At 43.9% G+C, this 24,090-nt stretch overlaps 1 protein-coding gene across 1 annotated transcript; it reads right to left on the minus strand.

The window, feature by feature from the left end:
* Positions 1–434: 434 nt before the first annotated feature.
* Positions 435–3,167, minus strand: LOC127318346 (uncharacterized). Its single transcript, XM_051348824.2, has 2 exons — positions 2,185–3,167; positions 435–895 (listed from the first exon to the last, which is right to left on the minus strand). The coding sequence occupies exons 1-2, from the start codon at positions 2,995–2,997 to the stop codon at positions 851–853; spliced, it is 858 nt and encodes a 285-aa protein (XP_051204784.1). The 5' UTR covers positions 2,998–3,167; the 3' UTR covers positions 435–850.
* Positions 3,168–24,090: the final 20,923 nt, after the last annotated feature.

The following is a 24,090-nucleotide window of genomic DNA, read 5'->3' on the forward strand; positions in this document are numbered from 1 at the left end:
CGGATTAGGTATTTTAGGGGATTTTAAGAGGCCATATAAGTGGAGGAAGGCCCATTTAGGGGTGTTTTTGGCCAACCCTAGCTGGTTGGACGAAAATCCCTTCACTTCCTCCATATATATCCCTCTGTAGCCGTCATTAGAACTTGGATTTTGATTAGATTAAAAGTTAGCCAATTGCTGCAACTTCGTGTACTTCTTTTAAGGCCAACGCCCAGAACAAGACCGGCTATTCGGAATCCCACCATTATCAATCAAGCTTTTATCTCTATTCGCAATATTCTGATTGCATCTTTAGTTCTTACTTGTTCTCGATTTCAGGTAGGAATTAAGACCCTTGCTGGTCAGGCTGATCATGCTCCCGCAAGATCAGTAACTCCCGGAGATTGTCCTAGCGATTGCATTGGCGCACGAGTTTTGCACGTCTAGTCGGATCGTCAAGCACGAACCCCACCAACAAATCGATTTATCTCCATCTCATCGAAAGATCGGACACCTTTGCCCTATCATACAGTTATAGTTCGTACTCAGTATTTCACGCCTATTCGTGTATTTCGTGCTAATAATATTAAGATCTCCAACTGGCCTGCGTAGAGACTCATCCTGACAAATCCGTACTAGTTCAACCATAGCCGCTCATAATGTTTCTCGCTTATTGAGTTAATATTGTGTCAAGTTGACAATATGTACATGATTATCTATAAACCGATCTCTGTCTTGCATGAGCCATTCGAAGTTAATTAGCGCCCTCATGTTTCTGCACGTGCCTTGATTGACCAATGCAGCGGCTGCTTTTGTAGCGATCCATGGATAAAATGCAAGCAGTACGTTGATGCTTCTCCTATATAAGGTCCTAGCTCCATGGACTGATCTGCTTGACGCCCTTGCGGATGCTGGCCTGCCAACAAATACATTTCCGCATAAGCCCATCGCATGGGTGATGTTAAAACAAAACACTAAGTTAACACTACCAGTAGGAAGAACGGGTGTGCACCAAACTTCAGTTTAACTTTAGCCTTCTACTAGGTCTAGAGCATAGACCCCCTGGATTCTTGAATAAAAAGCGTTGGTAGCTATGCCGGTTGTAAATTTTCAACGGAGCAGAAAGCGTGAGAGGCCGAAGGGTATGGGATATGATACCAATTAATTTCACTTGAAATTATAGATCACCACTCTATATTTTCACAATCATACGGAGTGCATGCAATACTTTTTCTTGCTCATGTGTGAGATACAAATTTCATTTTCTTTTTCAAGGAATTAACTAATTGGTGGTGATTATGGTTTTTGTTACTGAGCTCTCGCGCTAAGATGTTGTATGTTGGATGATCCCACCTTCACCAAGACTGAACAAGATAATTGTGCGTGCTCCGGTAGCAAAAAAAAAAAATACTGTGCCCATGTCATGACGGAAGATTTCGAAAACTCTTATTTCAGATATTAACTCGAATAAATATATTTTGACTGGAAACCAAAAACGTAGCTCGAGCTATGTGTAGCTCGTTTTTTGAAAAAAAAAATAAAAAAATTATATTTAAAGTTTTTAAATATCTGAAGATAAGTCTAGATGTAGACAATCTCGTGTTCTACCAACCTGCAAATTTCAACTCGAAGTACCTCATAGGCTCATAAGGCTGTGCAAAAATAACAAATTCTTCCTTAAAATATTTGGTAGGGGGCAAGCTGTGTCCCGTGTCCATCCGGCAAACGCCGAATTACAGCAAAAATATAACAAAATCTGATCGGAATTAGCCCATGACTAATGAAAACTTTCCGCCGTATCCCGCGTCGCTTGCAACCCTATTATATGGTATCTGTGATTCAAATTTTATATAGTGATAGAAGGCTACATGTAGATTACCTTTCAGACTTTTTTGAAACTTCAAAATGTTATTTTTTGATTTTTTTTTAAAAAGAGCTATGTGTAGCTCATTCTACAAAAGTCCACACTCAGTTTTGACGCATTACATTCGATCGTATGTAGACATGGTTGAGAGACTTATTTTCGAACGGAGGTTGTATTAACCAAACTGTTCTACGTGGTATTTGCTTTTATCTGCTGCTTAATACTACTCCGTACTTATTTTCACATAAGCTTATGTAGTAACCACAGTGGATGCAGCACTCGTTGTAAGATGAAGAGGCATGAAAAACGAAGGAAAGGCGAAAATGTGAGCAGGGACTTACCCACAGATGCGACGTGGAAACATTGGGAAGGCTCTTGTTCCTCCTGAACCTGGTGATCCTGACCGATCCCTTGGCGCAGTCGTCCCCTACGTCGCCGTCCTCCGAGACCTCGCGCCCGTCGGCTTGCTGCCAGTGACCTGATCCACGGCTGTGGACGTCGAAGAAGTACGACATCGAGGATGACGAGGAGGAGGCCGACGAGGACGTGGACGACGACGCCGCTGGCGAAGAGCACGAGGCGTCGTGATCATGGTGGCCATCTTTCTTGACCCCCGCCGACGCCGGCGTGACCTTCCTCCAGGAAAACGCGGCGCCGCCGGTGCCTGGCATCATCCGGCAGCTCACCGTGCTCCCGCTCCTCCTCACTGACCTTGGCGGTTTGTCTCCGCGACCGCCACCAACGTAGGGACCCTGGAGCACGGTCTTGGGCGAGGAGAAGGACTGTTCCCCCCTGGGCGCCGCCTGCAGCCGCGGCGGCAGCTTCAGCGGCGCGGGGCGCACAACGACGACACCCTCGCGATCACAGCCTGCCGTGGCAGTGGCGCCGCCGTCAGCAGGAAGTGGGCTCGCGGCGGCGGCCGAAGGGAAGAGCAGAGCGCTGGCCGCGGCTTCACGCAGCTTGGGTTTCCCAGGCGCGTCCTCCCAGAGGAAGGGCACCGTGATGCGGGAGCGGAGCGGCTGCGTGGACGGGCACGACGGCGAGTCCAGCCCGAGCACCTTGCTCGTTCGCTGCCGTGCGCGGACGTGGTAGAGGCAGAGCGCGGGCGTCTTCCCGCTGCTCGCCGTTGTCGTCGTAGCCTTTTCCGTCCCCATATATTGCGTCGGCTCTCTGCTCGCGCGCTGCTGCGGTGATCTTAAAGACGTTCGTACGTCCTCGGCCGATCTCGCGCGGAAGCTCTCTGCGCGCAAGCAAGACGATCGTCGTGCACGATATAAAGTGGTCACAGAAGATGAGTGACGCACGAGACTACGCACACTAAACGTAGATGGAGAGACTCGGGGGAGCGGGGAGAGGCCGGCGCGTCCGGATGCGTGACACCGATAAGTGGAAGTTGTGACTTGGAGATATCATACAAATCGCAGTGAAATGGAACAAAATATTGGAAGTGCTAAGTTTCAGCTAGCTGAGACGTAACTTGTGTTTCAGTCACGTGCTCTACCATTGTATTTTGTTTCTGCTTGAAGATTTTTGTTTGCATTTTATTTAGACCTGTATTGAAACACACGAATGACATAAGTTAAGTCGACTGAGACTTATAGACACCCACAAAATATTGCCATTTTTGTTTTCTGAAATTTCAGCGCATAATAGATTATACCTGATTTTTTTACAATACTATGCACGATGTGCTCGACGCCATACTAGATAGCATGATACAGTAGGCTAGGGTGTAGCGCTATGTGGCTCAATAAATAGTCTAGCAAAGAATAACAACATAGGCGATTTGTAGCTTTTTATTTCTAAAAGTTTAGAATCTATATTTTAATTTTTTTTTCCGAAAAACAATCTTAGATGTAGCCAATGATAAAATCTATAGTCGTGTAAAATCTTAATGTAGAATTCGTTGTATTTTGGGCTACGAAAAATGATAAATATGTGGATCTAAGTATAGTGAATAGTCAGATTTTAAAATCATAAAACTTCTCAGATTTTGTCATTTTTGTATAGCCTATAATACAAAGAATTTCTCATTAAGATTTTGTAGGTTTAAGCATACACCATTGGCTACATGATTTTTTCTAGATTTTTTGGAACCTTAAAATATAATTTTTGATTTTTTACAAAATAAAGGGCTATATGTAGCTCGGCCTCCATTTGTAGTTTTTGATTGTTGATGCGATACTAAAACACATCTAGTGGTTCCGTCCCCTCATCGGGACGTCATTGGTTCGCTCCAGCTCCGATGGCCTTAGGTCTTGGAGTCATGACGGACCATGGCCCCTCGTGGTGAGAGGTTCTCATTCTTTGTTTAGGTTATCTTTCTAGTGTCTTCATGAGATGGTGAGGCGGAGGCTACATCTTAAATTTAGAATAAAGTTATGTCCGTTCTACTTTTGCTCCGGTGATGCGTCTAACATCGGCGGAGGACGTCTGTAATTGTGTGTTCCGTGGATCTCCTCTAATCCAACTGATTTTCGTGTTCGTCGGTGTGGTTTCAGATTTGGCTCTTCCAATATACGAGTCTTAACTTTGAAGATGGTTGCTGCTCTAGTACGCGGGTTCTCTGGGGTTTTAGATTTTCCGTTTGTGTACTACAATAAACTCTCTAGTATGACAAGTTTTGCCTGGCCTCGGCGTTGGAGGGCGAGCGTGACGACGTGTCTTCGGCTCGTGCTAGTGCATGTAATCGTCGCTAGGTGGCTTATAGACTTTTGAAATCCTCATTACTTTTCGGATTCTTGGTACTGTGGTGAAAAATTATTAATAGATCCCTGAATTTTTCGGAAAAATACCTCTAGCATGGCGCCCCAGCCACGGGCGAGAGGCCTTTTCTTTGGAAAAGGAAAATCAGATCCAGTATATTTTGTGCTGAAGTTTGAGAAAAAAAAAAGTCATTTTTGTCTTTTTCACCTGATCGCATGCAGGGAATAAATTCTCTAGAGCGTGTGGACAAGCCGGCGCATGGAGCAAGGATGGAGAAACCGATGAAACGGCACGCCTTGAAGTTTTCAGCGACAGGGACAGTGGCTGGCCGGCAGATCCCACAGCACCGGCTGGAGATGCGCATGACCCGATCGACGTCAACCGTGTGGTGTGGTGCTGGTGCCGTCACGTACGCCAAATGCAGCGCTCGCCTCGCTCCTCAGTCCTCACCGATCCTGTCGGTCTCACCGGGAGTCATCCCCATGAATTGCTCCGTCCACCTTTTGATCCAAATGGAGCGCCTTTGGAAGAGCGGGGAGAAATTTTCGACCAGAGATGACGTGCAGGGCACCTGTTTTTCTCCGTCCTGTCAAAATTCTGGGCAACCTTCCCTTTCATGACCAGTTCCTTCAAATATGCTCCTTGCCGTTGCCTAGACGTCCGTGCATATGCCCACTAGTTCAGTGAAAATGGGGGGTGTTACTTTCGCTCCACTCCCGCGTCTCTCCCGGGGGCGGCTAGGGTTTCACCCTAACCTCCCCCACTTGATGTCGCTGGAGGAAGCCATCGAGTAAAGCCCTACGCAACGGCCATCAGGCCTTTGTCTTCTTGCCCCTTCTAGTGGTGGGGATCTCCGTATCGAGTGCGGCGGTCGGCTCTGAACGACGGACGTGTGAGGCGGAGTTGGATATACAGGGTGGCGGCCCCGAAACAATGGTGGCTAGGCGAACATAGCTGCGAAGGTAGCTGCAGGGTATCCTCTCACCCCCCACGTCGCTGCATTAAGGCATGGGAGGTGCGTCCGCCACATGCCACAACATGGCTGCTTTGGCGTCGGCGCCCCAGACGATGTGGACGCGGCCCCTGTGGCTACAACGTGGGATGGAGGCATGGCGGTCGGCCAGTGAGAGCGGGCTCCGATGCAATCAGAGCGAACAATGTAGGTGGACTCAAGCCTACTGGGCATCGTCTTGGAACACGTGATGCTTGGAGGGGGTGTGCCGGTGAACACAGACCCTAAGAAACATCCATGATGAAAGATTCTCTTCTTAGAAGAAGCGTTCGAAAAATAGAAGATGGGATTGCATGATCTGAGGATGCTCCTGTTCCTGGTATATGGTGAGATGGCAAATGCAAAATCTCATAGCCAAAGGTAGGAAGCAAAGATATGGAGTCAACTGAAAATGCAGAACGTCATTGCCATGGTTATACGATCAAAGGCGTAGCAACAACAAATTTGAAATTTGTTTTTACCATGAAAAAAGGGGAGGGGCAAGATCAAATAGCCATAACTATAAGGCATCAATAGAGCATCTCCAGACGTGTCCCTCAAATCACGTCCGAATAAAGAATTTTGGGGCCGCCGCCGTGTGGTGCTTCTTTCGGGGCGCGCCCATTTCCAGTCGCATCTCCCCAAACATAAAGTTTAAAATTTAAATTCGAACAAAAAACAGTGGAATTCATTCAAATTTGTTATATATTACAAGGATTTGAATGAATTGATTAAATTTAAACTAAAACAAAGTAATGGCGCATGCGGCGGCCGGAGCGATCGTAGTACTGCAAGAAGTTATAGTCCTCGTCGGTGGGGGGCTTGCAGCGAGGCTCAGTGTGCGGGCTCGTCCTTCACTGCGCCGCTGGGACCAGCCTCGTCGTCATCGTGCGTGAGGTCGACGAGCGGCCTGCCACTTTCGCGGATGGAGAGGGAGATCATTTCGTCGATGTTGCCCTCCCACGCGTTGTGGTCGTTCAGCGACGACATGAATGCTGCGTTGAACCCCGGAGTGTCCGCGGGGTCATCGCTGCTTGCGACCATGCGCTGCTAACGGAGGAGCGCGGACATCTCGTCCTCTTCCTTCTTCACCTCTGGCTTGGGGTGACAAAAGATGCCACCACCGTGGACACGCTTGCGTTGGGGCGCCGACGTATGGTTCTCCTCCTTCTTCTCGCGCTTCGGCACCTGGTAGGGGGAGACGTGGTGCGACGAGAAGGACGGCTGAAAGTGCATGGAGCCCTCATGTGTGATTTTGGTAATTAACGACAATCCCTATGAACTAATATTTGCATTGAGTTATATTTGTAGAGTTGTCCATAGGCAATGCTTGAACCATATGTTGGCTTCAAGGTTGCAATAAGACAAAATAAGGTGCAAGTTCAAGATAAGACAACTCAAAGAGGCCAAATGCTTGAAGCTTTCCATTCATATGGTGTTCATGGATATGTGAAGAGGCACCAAAGAAGAAACTCTCTCATAGTGGAGTATGGGGAGAAATTCGCAATACTTCATCAAGGAAGCACAATCAAGAAAGGCGTTCCATCTTGTTGCGGTCAAGATCGTCATCATCAATCTCAAGTGGATTGCACAAGGTTAAGGTTTTCTCTTGATAGGATTTCTTTCTTACCGGTCTCATGGTTTAGTTGGGAGACCGGTTTATAGGGTAGTAGCCGTAATATCAAGAGGGCTCTCGAGTGAGTAACTCGATCGTATCGTTCGGAGAGAGCTCAAACCGTTGCATCCTTGCATCATCTTTCTTGGTTGTTATTTGGATCTTATCCATGTGGTGTTTTATAGCTTGTGGATATTTCCATGATAAGCTCTAGTTCATCGAAAACAGATTCCGCATGAATCACTTGTTGTGTTTTCGATATCGGAATTTTTCTCGGTTTTTCGTATTGAGAGGAGGTTTCACTCTAAATAAAATCATAGGAAAATCTCCCCCACTTGTTTCCATACTTTTTGTTGGGTATGTCTTGTCGTTCTCTTTCCAATAATTTTTTTTCACTCAATTCGAAGTTCCCAATCTTAAGTTATTGATTTTACAAGATTGCATTTATTAGGTTTGAAAAGAAAAAAAGGGAAACACTTTTGGGCAGAGCGGCACTACCGCGCACACTACCAGCCCGCTACCGCGCGCGTCCCTACTCTCTATCTTCCAAGTGGAAGTGAACCGGTACCAGGCCGGTAGGACCGCCCAGGCCCAATTGGCGGTAGTACCGCCTGCATGGCCGGTACTTCCGAGCCGGCCCGGCCGCGCCCAGGCCGACTCGTGCCCATCTCCCGCACCCGCTCCTAGGCCACCGTCACTCACCTGCCCAACTCGCTCGACCTGCACTGCACGCGCTCACGCCACTCGCCCTCGGACATGGGTGGCAAAACTTATTCATCACCTATTGGCGCGGGTTAATAGGCATTGCTTTGGAGCAAATGTTTTCGGCCCGCGGCCAGTTATAAACAGATCTGGTGTATTCTTTGAGTTTTTCCGGTTTTAGGAATATTCTAGAAGGTTCCGGTCCAAATTTGTTAGGTTTTTTACTATCTATCCGGTTTTCGGTTGGTTTTTTAAAATTGCTCGCTTAAAAAAGTGTACAAATTCAATTTTTTCTCAGATTCGAATTTTTTCAAATCAAATTTTGCTTACATTCAAAAAAAAGTTCAAAAATATTTTTTGCTCAGGTTCAAAATTTGTTTAAAATCAAATTTTGCTTAGATTCGAAATTTCTTCAAATAAATTTTTGCTTAGAGTCGAAATTTTGCTCCGATTCGAAATTTTTTCAGATGAAAATTTTGTTTTAAAAAAAGTTGCTCCACTTCAAAATTTGTTTTAATTCAAATATATTCAAGTTTAAATTTTTGTCATTTTCGAAATGTTTTCAAGTTTGGAAAAAAATGGTGGAACTCCTAGTGCTCGAACTCAGGTCTACAATCAAATAATGTTTAGATGTTGCACTGGAGAGAAACGCGTTTTTCTTTTAGCTAAGTGAACGAATAAGATGGGCCAAGCCCAACACGGAACTATGCGTGTGACGCGTATAAGAGCATCTCTAATAGAGACCGTAAATCCCACCGGAATGAACTTTTCCGGCGGATTTAAGGGTTCGGGCTAAAACGCGCGCCGATCAGTTACCGAAAACATGGGCCGGCCCGAATACGGAGTTCAGGAGCCCAAACATTTCCCCGCACGGTCCCTATTAAAAGGGATCGCGGAGGGGAGTTCGGTTCGCAAACCCTACTCCCCTCTGTCGTCTCCTCTCCCTCCGCCGTCGCCAGTAGCGCGCTCCGACGAGCAATCCGCGCAAAGCCAGACACCTATCCTCCGCCCGCCGCCGCGCGATGGCCTCCCGTGGAGGTTCGGAGGGCCGTGCCGCCGGATTGGGGGGCGGCGATTCGCCGCCGCGTCCGCCCGTCTTCCGCACCGAAGCGGAGCGGCGGAAGTGGAAGCGGAGCGAGGGGGCGCGCAAGCGGAGCGCACGCCGGTGGACCAACTGGGGGCTCACGCCCCCAGGGAAGCTCGCTCGCTACGGCAACCAGGCCGAGAGCTCCTCGTCCGGGCAGTCGAGCCGCGCACCGCTGCTGCTTGTGACGGTAAAGCACACGTCCGTTGGGAACCCCAAGAGGAAGGTATGATGCGTACAGCGGAAAGTTTTTCCCTCAGTAAGAAACCAAGGTTATCGAACCAGTAGGAGTCAAGAAGCACGTTGAAGGTTGATGGCGGCGGAGTGTAGTGCGGCGCAACACCAGAGATTCCGGCGCCAACGTGGAACCTGCACAACACAACCAAGATACTTTGCCCCAACTTAACAGTGAGGTTGTCAATCTCACCGGCTTGCTGTAACAAAGGATTAGATGTATAGTGTGGATGATGATGTTTGCAGAGAACAGTAGAACGAGTATTGCAGTAGATTGTATTCGATGTAAAAGAATGGACCGGGGTCCACAGTTCACTAGAGGTGTCTCTCCGTAAGATAAATAGCATGTTGGGTGAACAAATTACAATCGGGCAATTGACAAATAAAGAGGGCATGACCATGCACATACATGTTATGATGAGTAGTGTGAAATTCAATTGGGTATTACGACAAAGTACATAGACCGCTATCCAGCATGCATCTATGCCTAAAAAGTCCACCTTCAGGTTATCATCCGAACCCCCTCCAGTATTAAGTTGCAAACAACAGACAATTGCATTAAGTATGGTGCGTAATGTAATCAACAAATACATCCTTAGACATAGCATTGATGTTTTATCCCTAGTGGCAACAGCACATCCGCAACCTTAGGGGTTGCTGTCACTCCCCCAGATTTAATGGAGACATGAACCCACTATCGAGCATAAATACTCCCTCTTGGAGTTACAAGTATCAACTTGGCCAGAGCCTCTACTAGCAACGGAGAGCATGCAAGATCATAAACAACACATATATAATAGATTGATAATCAACATAGCATAGTATTCCATATTCATCGGATCCCAACAAACGCAACATGTAGCATTACAAATAGATGATCTTGATCATGTTAGGCAGCTCACAAGATCCAACAATTATAGCACAATTAGGAGAAGACAACCATCTAGCTACTGCTATGGACCCATAGTCCAGGGGTGAACTACTCACACATCACTCCGGAGGCGACCATGGCGGTGAAGAGTCCTCCGGGAGATGATTCCCCTCTCCGGCAGGGTGCCGGAGGCGATCTCCTGAATCCCCCGAGATGGCATTGGCGGCGGCGGCGTCTCTGGAAGGTTTTCCGTATCGTGGCTCTCGGTACTGGAGTTATTATCGACGAAGGCTTATGTAGGCGGAAGGGTAGGTCAGGGGGCGACGCGAGGGACCCACACAGTAGGGCGACGCGGCCCAAGCCCTGGCCGCGCGGCCCTAGCGTGGCGTCGCCTCGTCGCCCCACTTCGTTTCCCTTTCGGACTTCTGGAAGCTTCGTGGAAAAATAAGATCCTGGGCGTTGATTTCGTCCAATTCCGAGAATATTTCCTTACTAGGATTTCTGAAACCAAAAACAGCAGAAAACAACAACTGGCTCTTCGGCATCTCGTTAATAGGTTAGTGCCGGAAAATGCATAAATATGACATAAAGTATGTACAAAACATGTAGGTATCATCAATAAAGTAGCATGGAACATAAAAAATGATAGATACGTTTGAGACGTATCAAGCATCCCCAAGCTTAGTTCCTACTCGTCCCGAGTAGGTAAACAATAACAAAGATAATTTCTGAAGTGACATGCTATCATAATCTTGATCATACTATTGTAAGCACATGTAATGAATGCAGCGATTCGAAGCAATGGTAAAGACAATGAGTAAACAATTGAATCATATAGCAAAGACTTTTCATGAATAGTACTTTCAAGACAAGCATCAATAAGTCTTGCATAAGAGTTAACTCATAAAGCAATAAATTCATAGTAAAGGCATTGAAGCAACACAAAGGAAGATTAAGTTTCAGCGGTTGCTTTCAACTTGTAACATGTATATCTCATGGATATTGTCAACATAAAGTAATATAATAAGTGCAATATGCAAGTATGTAGGAATCAATGCACAGTTAACACAAGTGTTTGCTTCTAAGACAGAAGGAAGTAGGTAAACTGACTCAACATAAAAGTAGAAGAATGGCCCTTCGCAGAGGGAAGCATTGATTGCTATATTTGTGCTAGAGCTTTTATTTTGAAAACAAGAAGAGAGCATAAAAGTAAAGTTTTGAGAGGTGTTTGTTGTTGTCAACGAATGGTAGTGGGCACTCTAACCCCCTTGCCAGACAGACCTTCAAAGAGCGGCTCCCATGAAAGATTTTTATTTTTGGGTGGCACTCCTTCCAACCTTTGCTTTCACAAACCATGGCTAACCGAATCCTCGGGTGCCTGCCAACAATCTCATACCATGAAGGAGTGCCTTTTTATTTTAGTTTTATTTAGATGACACTCCTCCCCACCTTTGCTTTCTCAAGCCATGGCTAACCGAATCCTTGGGTGCCGTCCAACAATCACATACCATGGAGGAGTGTCTATTTTTGTAAAATTATGAAGGTTAATTAATTTGGGACTGGGAACCCCATTGCCAGCTCTTTTTGCAAAATTATTGGATAAGCGGATGAAGCCACTAGTCCATTGGTGAAAGTTGCCCAACAAGATTGAAAGATAAACACCACTTACTTCCTCATGAGCTATAAAACATTGACACAAATAAGAGGTAATAACTTTTTGAATTGTTTAAAGATAGCACTCAAACAATTTACTTTGGAATGGCGGAGAAATACCATGTAGTAGGTAGGTATGGTGGACACAAGTGGCATAGTGTTTGGCTCAAGGATTTTGGATGCATGAGAAGTATTCCCTCTCAATACAAGGCTTAGGCTAGCAAGGTTATTTGAAACAAACACAAGTATGAACCGGTACAGCAAAACTCACATAAAAGACATATTGTAAGCATTATATGACTCTACATCGTCTTCCTTGTTGTTCGACCCTTACTAGAAAATATCTAGACCTTAGAGAGACCAATCATGCAAACCAAATTTTAGCAAGCTCTATGTATTTCTTCATTAATAGGTGCAAAGTATATGATGCAAGAGCTTAAACATGAGCACAACAATTGCCAAGTATCAAATTATTCAAGACATTCTACCAACTACCACATATAGCATTTCCCGTTTCCAACCATATAACAATTTAACGAAGCAGTTTCAACCTTCGCCATGAACATTATGAGTAAAGCCTAAGGACATATTTGTCCATATGCAATAGCGGAGCGTGTCTCTCTCCCACACAATGAATGCTAGGATCCAACTTTATTCAAACAAAACAAAAATAAAAACATACAGACGCTCCAAGTAAAGCGCATAAGATGTGATGGAATAAAAATATAGTTTCATTAGAGGAACCTGATAATGTTGTCGATGAAGAAGGGGATGCCTTGGGCATCCCCAAGCTTAGATGCTTGAGTCTTCTTGAAATATGCAGGGATGAACCACCGGGGAATCCCCAAGCTTAGAGCTTTCACTCTCCTTGATCATATTGTATCATCCTCCTCTCTTGATCCTTGAAAACTTCCTCCACACCAAACTCAAAACAACTCATTAGAGGGTTAGTGCATAATCAAAATTCACATGTTCAGAGGTGACATAATCATTCTTAATACTTCTGGACATTGCACAAAGCTACTGAAAGTTAATGGAATAAAGAAATCCATCAAGCATAGCAAAACAGGCAATGCAAAATAAAAGGCAGAATCTGTCAAAACAGAACAGTACGTAAAGACAAATTTTTTAGGTACACCAAACTTGCTCAGATGAAAATGCTCAAATTGAATGAAAGTTGCGTACATATCTGAGGATCACTCACGTAAATTGGCAGAATTTTATGAGTTACCTACAGAGCCTACTGCTCAAATTCGTGACAGCAAGAAATCTGTTTCTGCGCAGTAATCCAAATCTAGTATGAACCTTACTATCAAAGACTTTACTTGGCACAACAATGCAATAAAATAAAGATAAGGAGAGGTTGCTACAGTAGTAACAACTTCCAAGACTCAAATATAAAACAAAAGTGTTGTAGTAAAATCATGGGTTGTCTCCCATAAGCGCTTTTCTTTAACGCCTTTCAGCTAGGCGCAGAAAGTGTGTATCAAGTATTATCAAGAGATGAAGCATTGACATCATAATTTGTCACATTAGGTACCTTAGATGCTCCGTTATCTATAGTGGTATTAAGAGTTTTATCAATTTTAGGCCTATAATGGTTTTTTGGTTTAGGCACCTTAGAGACATACATGAACTTTTGCTCCTTACCCACGTAAGCTTTCTCCTTAAACTTAATAGAAGAAAAAGTTGAACCCAAGGTTCCCATAGCTTCTTCAAGTTCACTAATCCTTTGGGTTTTATTATCATGAATAGCACAAGCTTCTAAGATGGCAATTCTCTCATTAATTCCACCTAGAGATTTATCAAGTTTATCAGTGCTATCAAGTAATACTCCCAAATTAGTCTCAATACTTGGAAGATTTTGCTCTATGGTCTCCAACTTTTTCATGACATCTTCAAGAGAGACTTCAATTTTAACTTTATTAATAGGTGGTATTCCAAATAGACTCTCAATAATGCAACTAGCTTCTAAAGCGGGAGTGCCTAGGAAATTACCTCCCGCAAGACAATCAAGAACATACATATTCCAGCTAGAGATACCAACATAAAAATTCCTGAGTAGGATAGTGGTGGAGTGTTTCTTAGTGCACCTATTATGAGCATCACTAATTTTATACCAGGCATCTTTTAAACATTCTCCCCCTTGTTGCTTAAACGAACGAACTTCAACTTCAGGATTACTCATTTTAGCAATAGTAAATAAAGCAAACTAGATAAAGTAAATGCAAGTAACTAATTTTTTTTGTGTTTTTAATATGGCAAACAAGATAGTAAATAAAGTAAAGCTAGCAACTAATTTTTTTGTGTTTTGTTTTAGTGCAGCAAACAAAGTAGTAAATAAAAGTAAAGCAAGACAAAAACAAAGTAAAGAGATTGGAAGTGGAGACTCCCCTTGCAGCGTGTCTTGATCTCCCCGGCAACGTCGCCAGAAAAAGCCTTGCTGCTTGTGACGGTAAAGCACACATCCGTTGGGAACCCCAAGAGGAAGGTATGATGCGTACAGCGGCAAGTTTTTCCCTCAGTAAGAAACCAAGGTTATCGAACCAGTAGGAGTCAAGAAGCACGTTGAAGGTTGATGGCGGCGGAGTGTAGTGCGGCGCAACACCAGGGATTCCGGCGCCAACGTGGAACCTGCACAACACAACCAAGATACTTTGCCCCAACTTAACAGTGAGGTTGTCAATCTCACCGGCTTGCTGTAACAAAGGATTAGATGTATAGTGTGGATGATGATGTTTGCAGAGAACAGTAGAACGAGTATTGCAGTAGATTGTATTCGATGTAAAAGAATGGACCGGGGTCCACAGTTCACTAGAGGTGTCTCTCCGTAAGATAAATAGCATGTCGGGTGAACAAATTACAGTCGGGCAATTGACAAATAAAGAGGGCATGACCATGCACATACATGTTATGATGAGTAGTGTGAAATTGATTTGGGCATTACGACAAAGTACATAGACCGCTATCCAGCATGCATCTATGCCTAAAAAGTCCACCTTCAGGTTATCATCCGAACCCCCTCCAGTATTAAGTTGCAAACAACAGACAATTGCATTAAGTATGTGTCAACACCCGGATTTTTAAGTCCGGATGCCTATTATGTCATACATCGCAATCCCAGGAATATTGTTGTTGCGAGGCATAATAGTTAAGTATCACAGTCATCATTCATTACAAACCATAATGTCTTACAAATTGGAATCACATGATCCATATTACACGAATAGTTGATCTATCGATCAACGAACAAACATAAGTTCATAGCGGAAGCGTAAGATACAAGGACTCTTTAGTCCACAGGCCAACGCTTGACGTCGGAAGACTCCTAGTTGTCGTAGGCGTCCTGCTGGTCATCTCCTTGTTCATCTTCATACTCTGGCCATTTGAATAGCCAGGGACAAAGCCGTGAGTACTTCAAGTACTCGCAAACTAATACTAATGTAAGTGCTAGACATTTCTAGTAAGGTTTGCTAAGCTCTAGTTTCTTTGCATAAAGCCAATTTTAGTTCACAAGTATTTGAGAAAAGCTTGTTCATATGCTAACTAACTCAAGTGGGAACATTAGTGTCATTCCCAGCATTCAAGTGGTGATTTCAATTCAATTCACCACAAGTCATTTCACCATCTTATTTCAACATCATTTTCAAGGTTTGACATTGGAAACTGTATGGCCTTTCCAACCGTCCGTAACCGTGGACGCGGCTATTCGAATAGATTTACACTCTGCAGAGGTTGCACACTTGTGCCACAACATTTGATTTCATCCGTCGGGATTACCCCGAATCATCGTAACACAGTACGCGGATCATCAACCATAACCTTTCACTTACAAATCCCAGTATGAGCACCTCTCCCCATGAGCTTGGCCTCCCAGTGAAGACCAACTGTCAACCTGGGAACTGCACAGGGCTTGGCCGTACAATTCACCTCAATTTCACATCATTTCTCAACAACGGAGGCAGCCTCAAGCGTAACCCCTATGACGTGTGTTCAGAGGAAACCCATACTAAGATGCATAAACTTCCAGTTAAGCCCTACCCATAATCAGGTATTGTGGGGGTACTCAATATTGGAAAGGTATCGCATTCAAACCAATATCATGTTTATCAAAAATCACCATATTCTCTTTGTCATATTCACCTTCAAAAATCATTCAATGGAATGCTTCATCATTCCAAGGTTTCAAATTCATTTCCAGTCACATTGTTCCCATCTAGAGTAGTCAAGTTTTATTCATTAGCACTAGCTCTAAATCATGAGGGGTGCTATCTTGCTTTGCTTGATGGAGACTAACTTTACTACTCTAGTAAACTTCTTTACTTTGACCAAAGTTAACTATAAAAGCAACTTCTTGAGAAAACAAGTAAAAACTTGTAATGTATAAACTTGGGATAGGCTTATGTAAGAAAAGGTAAGATTCATGGTGCTTGCCCCAAAGGGGCTTTGCACTTGCAAGAATATTAGCTTGCATTGGTGTTAGCTTGCCTTGGTTGTTGAGGTGGTCAAAGTGCTCCTCTCCTTCTGGGTAGAATCCTTCCTCTTCCTGGTATTCTCCGGCACTAGCGTCTATATACGAATACGAGGATACATTCACCAAACAATACTTAAGTATTCTTAATTAGCCTTAATGGCTCACTCCAAATGATCTAGCATCATTACTTAACATTGCTACTTAAAATTAATCTTAGGGTTCCTTACTTAGTGTTAGAGAATAACTTCTCTCCTTATATATGTAAATGATAGTTTCCATATAGTTTTTGAGAAATAATTTCCTCTCATTGAATCTTCTTAAGATTTAATTTCCTCAAACAATTATACATGAAATCATGTTGACATAAGTCAACCATTCATCATCATCATTTGAGGAATTGATTTAAATGAGGTAGAATACCTCATACCATTTAATAATGCCTATTATGATTTAAAATCTCCAAGTATCTCATGTGAGAGTATTTGACCAGGGGTCAATACTTCATATGAAAGTATTTGGGACAAGATTTAAATGAAGTGAAGCACTTCATAAAGTTTGCATAATAGTTTTGGACAATATCAATTACACAAACTAGTCATATTGTCCATTAATTAAACTACGGCATGATCATGCAAAGTGACCACACCATTTTCTTGCATAAACAATTAGTGTAAGTCAAATGTGAGCTATTGGAGTTGGAATTAACTTAATATCTATTTTGGTTGATTTTTCATAATTATTTGAATAGGGAAAAGTCCCTGCCTTCTTCTTTTTATCAGATTAATTCTAGAACAAACATTGAGGTGGGACCAGTGGCATATTGTAGATCTTTTTCATAGCTTTCTAACAATATAAAATTTATTAAATTTGGCCAAGCCAAACAGATTCTATTGAATTTCAAAGTGGGGTTCAGTATTGAAATTATTTGAATTGAATTAAACTGGTTTTGAATTATTGGGCTGGCGGGAAAGCAACTTGGGCCGAAACGCGGGGAAAAGAATTGGGCTGGCCCAGTAACACGTCGATGCGCCACGGGCCAACTGACAGGGTGGGACCCAGTGGTCAGCGACCTCATCAACCCGAAGAGGTACCTTTCACTCTGGGCCGTGCGATTAGATGGCGATCGGACGGTGGATCGTCGTCGTCGTCGTCGATGCGAGAAGCTTGCTGGAGCGGCTGGGGTAGGGGGTCGACGGCGAGCTGGGACTCCGGCGAGGGTCGGCGATGAGGCAGGAGGAGGTTGTCGACGACGGCGGAGCTCCTCGAACCAGTCGCAGGTCCTGGGGTGGCTTCTAGCTCCGGTGGCTTCTGCGGTGGAGCACGGGCGGTGATGTGGCAATTGGACGGCGGCGCTGCGCAATGTCGAGGGGAGAGGGTGTGAGGAGGCTCAGAGGATGGAGGGAAATCGATTGGCGTGCTCAGATGAGGAGAAGGAGCGCTCCTTTTATAGGCGCTCGAGGTGGCCGAGGTCCTGCGGTGAAGGCGACAGCGGAGCGGCGATTCCGGCGAAGGAGAGGGGTAGGAGAGGGTGGCGCTAGGTAGGTGCTGTCGAGGCGAAGCTAGAGCACGTGCTGGCTAGGTGGGGGACGGCCAGGTGAGTGTGGGCGACTTCGAGCTCTGGCGGCACGGGCGCGGGAAAATGGCGAGCTGGTCGTCGGCGACGGCGCTCGCGCGAGCCACGGAGCGTGTCAGGCGGACTGGCGCTGCGGCGGTGAAGCTCAAGGCACTGAGAAGGGGGCCAGGGGTGGCGTCAAGTGCTAGGGCGGCGCGTGGCCAGTGCTCTGCCATGGGCGACACCATCGGCATGGCCTGGACACCCTGGGCGCGTGAGGTCCGGCGATGGTCGGCCTCCTGCTCGACCAATGATGGAGTAGGCGGGTGCAGTAGGGCTAGGTGGCGCTCAGGGGCATGGTGGCCAGGGTGAGGAGTGAAGGAGAAGAGAGGGGAGTGTGCCAAGTGTGGCATGGCCGGCATGGCCATGGCCTTGATGGTTTTGGCCCCCCTTTTAGGGTTACTATGCATGGGCTAGGGTGAGAGGAGTCAAGGGGACCAGAGAGAGATTTGGGGCAGGTTAGGGTTAGATAGGACACTATTTCAAATAGTGTTGCATTGTTCCATAGTTGAAATTTGAGGTAATTTACCAAATTTGGTTTGATTCAAAAGGTCGCAAGATTTGGAAATGTGGTATTTAGTTGAGTTGTATTTGACCAGAGAAGATGAGGTGTGGTGGTGGAATTTCTAAATTCAAAAATTTGCAAAATTGCAAAGTGTGAGAATGTTCCACTTAATGAAAAGTTCCAACTTTGGATGAGCATAGTATTTGATCTAGGATGAATTTGACATGGTGGTCTTTACAACAAGTGTTCACCTTGATGTTGTCTTGGATGAGGTGCAAAGAGTTAGCAAGGTTTAGTTTGAAAATTTTGAATTGCAAGGGCTCAAAGTAGTGATCATACTAAAAATGGCAGATTTGACCATTATCACATGTGATCACAATTTGAGTTTGAAATTGATTTGAATTGGTTTTCTTTAATTCCAAAAGTTGTAATAAGTGTTTAATATCATATTACAACTAATGGTGAAGACCAAAATGGTCTAGGTCAAAGATTTAGAAAAATGGCATAAACCATATGTGAGGGTTTTGTGAATTTTTAACTTTTATTCTTTTATTTTTCTTTGCTTCATTTTGACAAGAGTGAGGTTTATTTGGTGTTAGATTGAGTTAGGTGAAAGGTTCAAACCATTTTGAGGCAATGGAAGTGGCTAGGTCAAGATTTGATAATTTGGCTAAGTGCCATATATGCCTCTATGCATATGTTTGATTTTATTTTGTTTCTCTCTTGAATTGGGTGGTAGGTGCTTTGTGGAGTGTGTTGAGGTATTTCAATTCATCTACTCAAGGTAGACAAAGCAAAGCTCATCATTTTCAAAAAGTAGCCATAGGCTTGCATATGCCTTTTTCTTAAATAAGATCTTTTCTTTTTATTTTATTTTTCAAAGATTGATGACAAGAGGGATGAGGTTTAGGGTTTAGTAAGTTTTGCAATGGTTCACCACTATTTAGCCAAGTAAGAAAAGGTAGGGTTCAGGATTTACATATTAAGGCTATATGACCCCATATGTCTTTTTCTTTCTTTTGGGTTTTCTCAGAATAGATCCAAAGTATTTTTGAGAAGGTTTGGGTTTAGGGTTTATTTCTTATTTGATTTCTTTCTCTTTTAATTTTATTTGGTTTGTGATCTTCATTTGATCACTTTAGAGTTTTAGGGTTTATCACATAAGCATAGTAACACTCATCCTGGCAAAAACACAAGTAATAGGTATGAGCACTAAGCATAGCACTCTATTTAAGAAAAGTTTTTGTTGGTTCTCATTTTTGGAAAAAGGAAATTCATTTTCTCTTTGTTTTGAAATTTGGGGTGTTACAAACCCTTCCCCCTTAAAAAAATCTCGTCCCGAGATTTTAAGAAAAGTTAGGTTCCTAAGAGAGATTGGGCGATATGATTTAACAGGGAAACATACTTGGCATGTTCTGATGTGCTTCTTGAGCTTCGGTGGCAGTCATGTTGTAGTAGCGGCCATTGTTGTTCTGGTTCTTTCTTGCGGCAAAGCGGCGTTGGTTCTGAGCAGGTGCAGCGGTGTTGCCGGCGAGCTTGGCGAGTCTCTTGGGACACTCGTTGGAGTAGTGCCCCACTACACCACACTCATAACAAGTGATGGTGGCCTTGTCCTTGTTGGCGACGGGGATGGCGTTGCTTCCAGTCCTAGGGCCAGTGTTGTTGTTGTTCCCATTGTTGTTATTGTTGGGGTTGTTGTTGCTGGTGTGATTGTTGTTGTTGTTGTTGTTGCCTCCGGGCTTCGGGGGTCCTCCGTGGTTGTTGGGGTAGTTTGGGCGGTAGTTCTGGGCAGGGGCTTGTTGTATTTTGGAGTATATCCTCTAGATGAGTTGTTGCGGTACTTCTGGGTATTGCTGGACCCATGCTGGTTCATCATCCGGCGCTTGCGGTTCTCATTGGCTTGGTGAAGCTTCCCTTCCATCTGGATAGCGGAGTCCACCAGGGCTTCTAGGTCAGCAAAAGGAATGTTGACCAGTACAGTCTGCATCTCGTCGTGTAATCCGTTCAGAAATCTTTCCTTCCGCTTCTCATTGGTGTCGGTCTCGTCCGGGGCGTACCTTGACAGAGTAAGAAATCTGCCACGGTATTCTACCACGGACATTCTGCCTTGTTTGAGTTCGCGGAACTCATCTCTCATCATCTTGATCAGTCCTTGGGGCACATGGTACTTGCTAAACTTGAGCTTGAAATCCTCCCAAGTCATGAACTGACCTCCGTTCATGGCACGGGTGCTTGTCCACCAAGCGCGGGCTGGTCCGGCAAGATAGTGGGTTGCAAACAAGACTTTCTCATTGGCTTCCACTCCAGCTACTTCCAAGTCATTCTCCATCGTCCGGAGCCAGTCGTCGGCATCGAGGGGCTCTTCGGTCTTGTTGAAGATAGGTGGGTTGGTGTTCTGAAAGTTCTTCAGTTTTGACCCAGGGTGGTCGTGGTTTCCATGGCCGTTGTTGTTCTGAGCGAGCTGTTGCAGTGCAGCAATGCTGGCTTGGCGTTCAGTTCTCTCGGCTTCTCGGTCGGCCATCATCATCTCTAGCATCTGCAGCATGGCGTCTTGGGTGGCGTTGCGGGTTGGTGGGGCCACCTGAACATCGGAGTGGATGATAAGATAAGAGGGAAATTTCTATGGTTTGTTTGAATTAAAGTTCACGAAGTTCAAAACTTGAAAACTTGAGTAGTGTTGAGGGGGTCAAACCAACAACACTTTTTCATTCATACCAAACATCACACATTACAAATCTCACACTCCGTTGGTTTGAAGAACCATTCCTTCGCTCTACGATACAAGGGGATCCAGATACAACTCACACCTACTTAAGTGATGGGGTGATACTACTCTTCAGGGTGGATTCTTCGTCGTCACGGGTAATGTGCTTGGCGAGAAGCGAGGGTGTTGTCCAACTCCTTGCAGGTCTTGTACAGCATGAAGTCGAGGTGTGCTACATAATGGTTCATCTCCGTGTGCGGGGGCATGGTCATCGATCTTCCCATGGGGTCATGTCTTGGGTAGTAGATGAAGCGAGTGTTCTTGATCTTGTTCTCATTTTTTCCACATAGACGGGAAATTGCTTCTTGCATCGCTCTGACTAGTCCTTCCTTCCAGGTGTTTCCCGTTACAGAAAACCATATGGTTTCCCATATTGGGGCTCCAAGCCTTCTTCGTAGATCAGCAGAAACTTCCCACCGAGGTGGTCCTCCGGAGTGATTGTTGATGGGTGTTCCGAAGAACTCAGGATACGGGCGTCCTAGATATTCCACTAGTTGCTTCAAGTCTTTCTCGAACATCAGGTTTCCTCCGTGACCAAGCTGATAGAACTCCCATTTGTACTCCATCTATGAACAATGAGGATGAGTAAGTTAAAGAAGTGGTCAAGTGTGTAAAGTTTTATGTAGTTCTCAAAGTAAAAAAGGTAGAGCATGAAATTCTCATTTTGAAAAAGATCTCAAGGGTAAGCGTGAGAATAAGTTTTCGTAAATATTCACTTCATTTGTTTTGAAACTAAGTTTTGCAGACGTCCATTCTAACTAGGGTCTTCTAAGGTCAAACAATGGCTCTGATACCAACTTGTCAACACCCGGATTTTTAAGTCCGGATGCCTATTATGTCATACATCGCAATCCCAGGAATATTGTTGTTGCAAGGCATAATAGTTAAGTATCACAGTCATCATTCATTACAAACCATAATGTCTTACAAATTGGAATCACATGATCCATATTACACGAATAGTTGATCTATCGATCAACGAACAAACATAAGTTCATAGCGGAAGCGTAAGATACAAGGACTCTTTAGTCCACAGGCCAACGCTTGACGTCGGAAGACTCCTAGTTGTCGTAGGCGTCCTGTTGGTCATCTCCTTGTTCATCTTCATACTCTGGCCATTTGAATAGCCAGAGACAAAGCCGTGAGTACTTCAAGTACTCGCAAACTAATACTAATGTAAGTGCTAGACATTTCTAGTAAGGTTTGCTAAGCTCTAGTTTCTTTGCATAAAGCCAATTTTAGTTCACAAGTATTTGAGAAAAGCTTGTTCATATGCTAACTAACTCAAGTGGGAACATTAGTGTCATTCCCAGCATTCAAGTGGTGATTTCAATTCAATTCACCACAAGTCATTTCACCATCTTATTTCAACATCATTTTCAAGGTTTGACATTGGAAACTGTATGGCCTTTCCAACCGTCCGTAACCGTGGACGCGGCTATTCGAATAGATTTACACTCTGCAGAGGTTGCACACTTGTGCCACAACATTTGATTTCATCCGTCGGGATTACCCCGAATCATCGTAACACAGTACGCGGATCATCAACCATAACCTTTCACTTACAAATCCTAGTATGAGCACCTCTCCCCATGAGCTTGGCCTCCCAGTGAAGACCAACTGTCAACCTGGGAACTGCACAGGGCTTGGCCGTACAATTCACCTCAATTTCACATCATTTCTCAACAACGGAGGTAGCCTCAAGCGTAACCCCTATGACGTGTGTTCAGAGGGAACCCATACTAAGATGCATAAACTTCCAGTTAAGCCCTACCCATAATCAGGTATTGTGGGGGTACTCAATATTGGAAAGGTATCGCATTCAAACCAATATCATGTTTATCAAAAATCACCATCTTCTCTTTGTCATATTCACCTTCAAAAATCATTCAATGGAATACTTCATCATTCCAAGGTTTCAAATTCATTTCCAGTCACATTGTTCCCATCTAGAGTAGTCAAGTTTTATGCATTAGCACTAGCTCTAAATCATGAGGGGTGCTATCTTGCTTTGCTTGATGGAGACTAACTTTACTACTCTAGTAAACTTCTTTACTTTGACCAAAGTTAACTATAAAAGCAACTTCTTGTGAAAACAAGTAAAAACTTGTAATGTATAAACTTGGGATAGGCTTATGTAAGAAAAGGTAAGATTCATGGTGCCTTGCCCCAAAGGGGCTTTGCACTTGCAAGAATATTAGCTTGCATTGGTGTTAGCTTGCCTTGGTTGTTGAGGTGGTCAAAGTGCTCCTCTCCTTCTGGGTAGAATCCTTCCTCTTCCTGGTATTCTCCGGCACTAGCGTCTATATACGAATACGAGGATACATTCACCAAACAATACTTAAGTATTCTTAATTAGCCTTAATGGCTCACTCCAAATGATCTAGCATCATTACTTAACATTGCTACTTAAAATTAATCTTAGGGTTCCTTACTTAGTGTTAGAGAATAACTTCTCTCCTTATATATGCAAATGATAGTTTCCATATAGTTTTTGAGAAATAATTTCCTCTCATTGAATCTTCTTAAGATTTAATTTCCTCAAACAATTATACATGAAATCATGTTGACATAAGTCAACCATTCATCATCATCATTTGAGGAATTGATTTAAATGAGGTAGAATACCTCATACCATTTAATAATGCCTATTATGATTTAAAATCTCCAAGTATCTCATGTGAGAGTATTTGACCATGGGTCAATACTTCATATGAAAGTATTTGGGACAAGATTTAAATGAAGTGAAGCACTTCATAAAGTTTGCATAATAGTTTTGGACAATATCAATTACACAAACTAGTCATATTGTCCATTAATTAAACTAGGGCATGATCATGCAAAGTGACCACACCATTTTCTTGCATAAACAATTAGTGTAAGTCAAATGTGAGCTATTGGAGTTGGAATTAACTTAATATCTATTTTGGTTGATTTTTCATAATTATTTGAATAGAGAAAAGTCCCTGCCTTCTTCTTTTTATCAGATTAATTCTACAACAAATATTGAGGTGGGACCAGTGGCATATTGTAGAT

The sequence above is a fragment of the Lolium perenne genome, chromosome 3 (genome assembly GCF_019359855.2).
Source record: "Lolium perenne isolate Kyuss_39 chromosome 3, Kyuss_2.0, whole genome shotgun sequence".
Taxonomy (NCBI): Eukaryota; Viridiplantae; Streptophyta; class Magnoliopsida; order Poales; family Poaceae; genus Lolium; species Lolium perenne.

Bases quoted from the DNA above. Each gene is read 5' to 3' on its own strand.
- LOC127318346 (XM_051348824.2), bottom strand. From the start codon at position 2,997: ATGGGGACGGAAAAGGCTACGACGACAACGGCGAGCAGCGGGAAGACG. The intron at 896-2,184 runs GTAAGTCCCTGC...ATTTGTTGGCAG, and splicing joins TTTCCACGTCGCATCTGTGG to GCCAGCATCCGCAAGGGCGT.